The sequence below is a fragment of the Scardinius erythrophthalmus genome (assembly GCF_964197995.2).
Source record: "Scardinius erythrophthalmus genome assembly, chromosome: 25".
Classification (NCBI taxonomy): domain Eukaryota; kingdom Metazoa; phylum Chordata; class Actinopteri; order Cypriniformes; family Leuciscidae; genus Scardinius; species Scardinius erythrophthalmus.
In genome coordinates, this window is record NC_138245.1 from 32,346,224 (window position 1) to 32,353,723 (window position 7,500).

Below are 7,500 nucleotides of genomic sequence, written 5' to 3' on the forward strand. Positions count from 1 at the left end.
CCAGGGTTCACCAATCTCGGTCCTGGAGGGCCGCTGTCCTGCAGAGTTTAGCTCCAACCAGCTCCAACACACCTGTTTGAAAGTTTCTAGTATGCCTAATGAGACCTTGATTAGCTGGTTCAGGTGTGTTTAATTGGGGTTGGAGCTAAACTCTGCAGGACAGCGGCCCTCCAGGACCGAGATTGGTGAACCCTGGTTTAAGCTTTCGATGGATACCAAGTTTATGATGATTACTAAAATATGTGAGGGAGGAAAGCAATAAAAACCTTGCAGGAATGAAGGAGAGAGAAAAGATCTTCCTTCTGGACGCCCCGCTTTCCCCTGCTGGCCTTTTTGGTGACTCAGTAAACACGGTCATCGAAAGGTTTCAAGAAGAGAAAAAGCAGGCGGCGGTGTTCCCGAAATTCTTGCCACTCCTCACTCATGTCTCCGGCCGTCGACCAGCTCCTCACAATACCGGGCGCAACAAAAGCAGAGCGTCGCATCTCGACGACTGGTTGATTCTAGCTCAATCTGAGCATCAGGCGGTTCGGCGTCGGGGTTCGACGACAATGCAGGCACGCCTGTCTCCTGCTCGAATCGCTTCGATTCTCCTAGCCATGAAACAAGGAAAGCTAGGCAAGCCACTCACTGTAAAGCAGTTTCAAAGACTGTTAGGCCTCATGGCAGCAACATTATACCGTTGATGTACATGAGACCGTTGCAGTGGTGACTCAGGACCAAGGGGTTCTCCCCGAGGGGAAACCAGCTCTGCATAATCAAGGTCACACGGCGATACCTTTGTGCCTTGGTTATGTGGAAAGAATCTTTGTTCCTGTCCCAAGGGCCTGTGCTGGGAGCTCCTTGTCGTCCCGTCACGCTAACGACGGATGATGATCATGAGTGGTCGCTCAGCTCAGGGTCTGTGGCGGGACCATCATCTCTTGTGGCATATAAATTGTCTAGAAATGTTGGCGGTGTTCCAGACTCTGACTCTCCAGACCCGAGAGGCCATCATGTGCTTGTTCGGTCAGACAACACATCGGTGGTCTCATATATAAACCATCAGGGGGGTCTGCGGTCACGCCCCTTATACAAGCTGGCTCACGAGATCCTCCTGTGGGCCCAAGGGAGGTTACTCTCGGTGAAGACAATCTACATCTCGGGGTATTTAAATCAGGGGGCAGACATCCTGTTGAGGCAGGGGCCTAGGCCCACGAAATGGAGACTTCACCCCGAGGTGGTGGAGCTCCTGCGGGAGAACAAGTCGAGCCAAGGTCGACCTGTTTTAATCCCAAGAGACGACACATTATCCACAGTGGTTTTCCCGTCTGAGGTCACGTCTGTACGCATTTCCCCCGAATGCTCTGCTCCCAGGAGTTCTGGAAAGGGTTCGTTGGGACGGGGTCAGTCTACTGCTAATAGCCCCGTTCTGGCCGGCCCCGTCAGAGCTGCCCTGTGGAGGAAACCTGAACAGTTGTTTGTATGTTTTGGGTCACCCAGGAAGGGGTGTCCAGCATCTAAGCAGAGAATGAGCAAGCTGGTGGTTGAGGCTATCTCACTTGCTTACTGGTCATCTTTCACCTTTGGCAGTACGAGCTCACTCAACTAGGAGCATGGCTGCTTCTAAAGCTTTATTGTCAGAAGTTTCCCTCCAGGATGTTTGTGATGCGGCAGGCTGGTCCTCACCGCACACATTCGTGAGGTTCTACGATCTTGACTTCAGGTCCACTTGAGGGGCGCAGGTGCTTTCGTCTGAATGTGCGCTCTGACTTCACACAGACGGACACTTGCTCTTATGGGAACATGGGTATTAGCGTGGGTATTCCCACAGCATTTCAACGCAGCTGGAGTTCCCTTGAAAGGGAACATCTCGGTTACGTATGTAACCCTAGTTCGCTGAAGAGAAAATGAGACGCTGTGTCACCCTGCCATACTCCCGACATGCCCGTGATCGACTTGCTTCAGCCTATCAGAAGCTTGCACTGTTTGGTTCAGGTGTGCTTTATAGTTTCCTGGTCAATGACATCACATGACGTTCCGTCACGCCACTGGACTGATTCCATACGTGTTTCATGTCGCACACAGGGGAGTTTCCACAGCGTTTCGACGCAGCTCGAGTTCCCTATTCGGGAACTAGGGTTACATACGTAACCGAGACGTTTTCACGGTGGCAAAGCAGAGAGTCAAACCCTGTTAAAATCATACAGCTGCTGATGAAATTTAACCAGCATAAAAGCAACAGAAATTATAGCTGTAGGCAGTTAATATTCATATTCAGCCCTTCAGCTCAGTGATCTCTCTGTTTCAATCACAGGCCCGAGACGAGGTGATCACGGTCCTCAAAGCGGATAAAGTGGACCTAGCTGTGCTGGAGGGCCGATACGGGTTCGTGACGCCGCCGCAGGTGCTGAAGGCTCTTCAGAGAGACGCCCTCCAGGAGCAGAGCGGCAGCTGGCAGGAGGACGTCTATGAGAAGCCCATGGCCGAGGTGTGTGTGTGTGTGTCAGCGCTCTGAGGTCCAGCGCGGCTGTGTTCTGAGTGTGTGTGTGTGTGTGTGTGTGAGGTCCAGCCGTGGCCGTGTTCTGAGCGCGTGTGTGTGTGTCAGGTGGACAGGCTGGTGGAGAGGCAGCGGGAGACGTACCGGCGGATGCTGGAGCAGCTGCTGATGGTGGAACAGGCGCATCGACAGACTCTCCTCCGGCTGGACCACGAGAAGAGGAACCACAGCGACTTCATGAGGAAGAGCGACGAGTTCACCGGCCTGCTAGAGCAGGAGAGAGAGAGGTGAGTGTGTGTGAGTGAGTGTTTTATTGTAAGAGACCAGATCAACTTATCATAGATGAGTAAGAAACAGAAATTTGCAAAAAAACTGTAGCATTTGTAAGCCCTGTGCCAAGCCTTCCTCTGGCATCTTCAGTTGCTAATGTTTCATGCAAGAAAGGTGAGTTAGCTGGCTAATCATCATTTCTGATGGATGGTTTTGTGTGTCTGTCTTGTGACCCTGAACAAAGTCAAGTCAAGTCAAGTCAAGTATTTATATAGCGCTTTTCACAATACAGATTGTATCAAAGCAGCTTCACAGTATTAAATCAAAATAACACACAAAGGTTTGTTTCTAGTGGAAAAAACGTCCACGTTTGGTAAGGCTGATCAATAGTATTATTGATTGATTAAATTAAATTAAATATCCCCAACTGAGCAAGCCAAAGGCAACAGTGGCAAGGAACCGGAAAACTCCATCAAGTGACCTAATGGAGAAAAAAAAAAACCTTGGGAGAACCCAGGCTCAGTCGGGGGCCAGTTCTCCTCTGGCATTTATGAACTAGAGGCCGGATTGTAGTTTGAACTGTAAGATTAAAAATATTCTATGAATGCCTGGCTGAAGAGATGCGTCTTTAATCTAGTTTTAAACTGGGAGAGCGAGTCTGAGCAACGAACAGTATCAGGAAGGCTATTCCAGAGTTTTGGAGCTAAATGTGAAAATGCTCTCCCTCCTTTGGTGGATCTGGATATCCTAGGTATGACCAAAAGCCTCGAATTTAGTGATCTTAAAGAGCGCAATGGATTATAGGGCGATAGAAGATCCGTTAAATAGACTGGAGCTAAGCCGTTTAGGGCTTTATAAGTCAGTAGCAATAACTTGTAGTTAATACGGGACTTTATAGGTAACCAATGTAGTGATGATAAAATCGTGTTATATGATCATATTTTCTTGATCTAGTAAGAACTCTAGCGGCTGCATTTTGGACTAACTGTAGCTTGTTTATTGAGGATACAGGACAACCAGCTAATAAAGCATTACAGTAATCTAGTCTCGAGGTCATGAATGCATGAACTAACTTTTCTGCATCAGAAACTGATAGCATATTACGTAGCTTTGCAATGTTTCTAAGGTGGAAAAAGGCTGTTTTTGTAGCATATGAAATATGATTTTCAAAAGACAGGTTGCAGTCTAGTATAACACCCAGGTCTTTTACTGTAGAGGATAAAGTAACAGGACATCCTACTATGTTAAAGTTGTATTGTGAGAGGTTTTGTGGGCATTTTTTAAAACCGATAAGTAGTACCCCTGTCTTGTCTGGATTTAATAAAAGAAAATTATGCTTCATTCAATCTTTTATATCTTTAACACACTCTGTCAATTTGGATAATTTAGCGTTTTCATCCGGTCGTGATGAAATATATATTTGAGTGTCATCAGCATAAGAATGGAAACTAATTCCATGTTTCCTTATAATATTTCCAAGTGGCAGCATATATATTGAGAATAACAGAGGGCCTAACACAGATCCCTGCGGCACTCCATAGTTTACTGGAGTTATGATTGATTTTTCTTCATTTAAATAGACAAAATGGTAGCGGTCAGATAGGTATGATTTGAACCAGCTTAATGCTTGTCCTTGAACACCAGCATAATTTTGTAGTCAATCTAAGAGTATTGTGTGATCTATAGTACTGAACGCAGCACTAAGATCAAGTAAAACTAGTATTGAGATACAGCCTTGGTCAGAAGCTAAAAGTAAATCATTTGTGATTTTAACGAGCGCAGTTTCAGTGCTATGGTGCAGCCTGAAACCAGACTGAAACTTTTCATAGATGTCATTTTCTTGCAAGAAAGAGCCCAGTTGAGCGGACACCACTTTTTCTAATATTTTAGACATAAATGGAAGATTAAAATGGGTCTATAATTTGCTAGATTATGTGGGTCAAATTGTGGTTTCTTAATGAGTGGTTTTATAACTGCCAGTTTAAATGTTCTTGGAACATGACCTAAAGATAAAAATGAGTTAATAATATTGAGGAGAGGCTCTTCCACTACAGGTAACACTTCTTTCAGTAGTTTAGTTGGTATAGGATCTAATAAACATGTTGTTGTTTTAGATGAAGTGATACGTTTATTTAACTATTTTTGTTCTATAGTTGTAAAGCACTGTAATTGTTCTTGCGGGGTGATAATTGAGGCTGAATTATAAGGCGCAATAAAGATTGAACGTTTACAATTGTGGTTCTGATGCTTTTTATTTTCTCAGTGAAGAAGTTCATGAAATCATTACTACTAAACTGTAACGGGATATTTTGTTCAGGTGACGTCTGTTTATTTGTTAGTCTAGCCACGGTGTTAAATAAAAACCTTGGATTGTTTTAGTTGTTTTCTATTTCTATTTTCAAAGGCAAGCTATTAAGATCTGGAGAGATATAGGAGCTTTTCAATCTGTGATTTTACATGATGTCTTGTCCTTCCATGAAAATTCAGCTCAAGGTTCAGAGGTAATTGTCAAAGATTTTGGTGGAGGATATTTGTCTATGCCTTTACATAGCATTAATCTCCAATCGGATTTAGTCTCTGGGGATGTTGTTGTGGCACTTTGTTCCCAGATTCCTATAGATGGTGTGTCCTTTATTCTAGGGAATGATTTAGCTGGTGGTAAAGTGCTAGCTGTCCCTGAAGTTACCTCCACTGTCCTCAAGTCAGATGGTCAAGATGAGCTTGAATTGGCATTTCCACTCACAATTATGTGTTCAGCAACAAGGTTTCCTGAAGATGTCCCTTTGCGCAAGGTCGCAGCCCCTGCCATTTCCAGAGCCCTCATTAAGTTTTTCACAGTGTTTGGGCTAACAAAAGTTGTTAATTCTGATCAAGGGTCTAATTTTATGTCTTGCCTTTCCTCCCACGTGTTAAAGCAGTTCAGCATCTTGTCTGCATATCATCCAGAGTCTCAAGGTCTTCAGCATAGTCTTGAGAGTTTGATGGAATCTCTCAAGTGCACCCCACTGCAAAGAGTTTGAGAGAGACTGGGATGATGGCCTTCCACTACTCCTCTTCGCAGTTAGAGAGTTGGTTCAGGAATCCCTTGGTTTCAGTCCAGCTGAACTGGTGTTTGGCCATACTGTGAGGGGGCCCTTGAAATTGGTAAAGGAGAAATGGTTAGGTGTTGAGAATTAGTACTAGTACTAACCTGGACTATGTGTCTAACTATCTTTTCAGGCGTAGTAGAGCCTGTGAACTGACCAAAGAAAGAGGTCTTAAGTGTCTGCCCTTGTTTACATTTTCCTGTACATGTTGGTGTTGCATTAGGTTGTCCTATAGCAACATTTTAAGTGTGGGAGTGTAATGTGGGAGTGTTATGAGGGAGTGTTATGTGGGAGTGTAATGTGGGAGTGTAATGTGGGAGTGTTACGTGGGAGTGTTATATGGGAGTGTTATGTGGGAGTGTTCGATCTGTGTTTTGTTGCAGTTTCCTGGTGGCTCACCTGCAAATAACTGGTTAATTGGTATCACCTGAAGGAGGCCATTTTAAATCCAGCAAACATGCTCATTCTCTCTCTCTCTCTCTGCTCTGGCAGTCATCTCTACAGTCCCCTTTTCCTTTCATTATTTCATAAACTTTACTTTTGATTGGCAGACGTTGGTCTTTTTGTCCTTTGTTGCTTCCCCAGAGCCAGGGTTGTAACAGTCAGTCAGAGTAGTGTGTGTGTGTGTGTGTGTGTGTGTGTGTGTGTGTGTGTGTGTGAGTGTGTGTGAGAGTGTGTGTTCAAGAGAGGTCAGTCCGTGCCGGCCTTACAGCCTTTAGTCTCAGCTGTAGATCAGTGTCGCCACCTTGTGGACAAACTAAGTACTGCAGAAAATGTTTGGACCGTGTGTGTACAGTGTGTGTACTATGCCAGTTATGATATTTAACATCATGCTGTACGCCTAGTGTACGTGTAGAAAGTGAAGCATACAGTGAGATCTGATGGAACCGTCGCTGTGTCCGAGTGTGTCTGCTTCCATACTGTATAGTAGCCATGAACAGTGTGTGAGGTGAACAGTGTGTGAGCTGAGCAGTGTGTGAACAGTGTGTGAGGTGAACAGTGTGTGAGCTGAGCAGTGTGTGAGCTGAGCAGTGTGTGAGCTGAGCAGTGTGTAAGCTAGCAGTGTTTGAGCTAGCAGTGCAGTTCTGTGTGTGTGTGTGTGTGTGTGTGTGTGTGTGTGTCTGTGTGTGTATGTATCTATTTTTATTTTTATTTTAACAGTATATATTTTAATGTAGCATTTTTTAGAATGTGTTTTAATCTGATTTATTTATATATGTTTATATCCTTCACATGTTTGAAGTGCAGTATGCGTGTTCATCTGCTGTTGCAGGATTCATTCTAGCAGCATGACATCATTTCCTGCCATCACACACACACACACACACACACACACACACACACACACACACGAGTCTGTCTCTCTCTCATGTTCGATCTCCGTTCGGGACGTTAGTTTCTGCCCAGATTGTGAACGAGGAGCTGATGGTCTCAGTGCTGGACGGAGATCTGTCGTTTATATCCTGACTCATATTTAGCTGATGATGTTTCCATTCTCACTGCCTTACAAGGCCCTTAAAAATAAGTCTGAGAGGATGAAAATAAGCCTCGGCCGATAATATATCCATGAGCCTTTTTAAAGATGAGCCGAACGCGGCGCAAGTAAAAATATCAGATGGATTCACACTCTCTGGCCTCGCGATCGAGAGACTCGTCTTTCCGAAG

The 7,500-nt window shown here is 44.8% G+C and overlaps 1 protein-coding gene across 6 annotated transcripts in view; it reads left to right on the plus strand.

Moving 5' to 3' along the window:
• Nucleotides 1-7,500, plus strand: part of filip1l (filamin A interacting protein 1-like) — a 56,850-nt gene that overhangs the window by 22,735 nt on the left and 26,615 nt on the right. For 3 of the 6 annotated variants that reach the window (XM_081357345.1, XM_081357346.1, XM_081357347.1), the window contains 2 exons: nt 2,297-2,470; nt 2,546-2,766. In XM_081357345.1, the coding sequence (XP_081213471.1) occupies nt 2,297-2,470; nt 2,546-2,766 (395 nt within the window). The remainder of the gene's footprint in view (nt 1-2,296; nt 2,471-2,545; nt 2,767-7,500) is intronic. The other 3 variants (XM_081357349.1, XM_081357350.1, XM_081357348.1) reach the window with 2 other exon arrangements.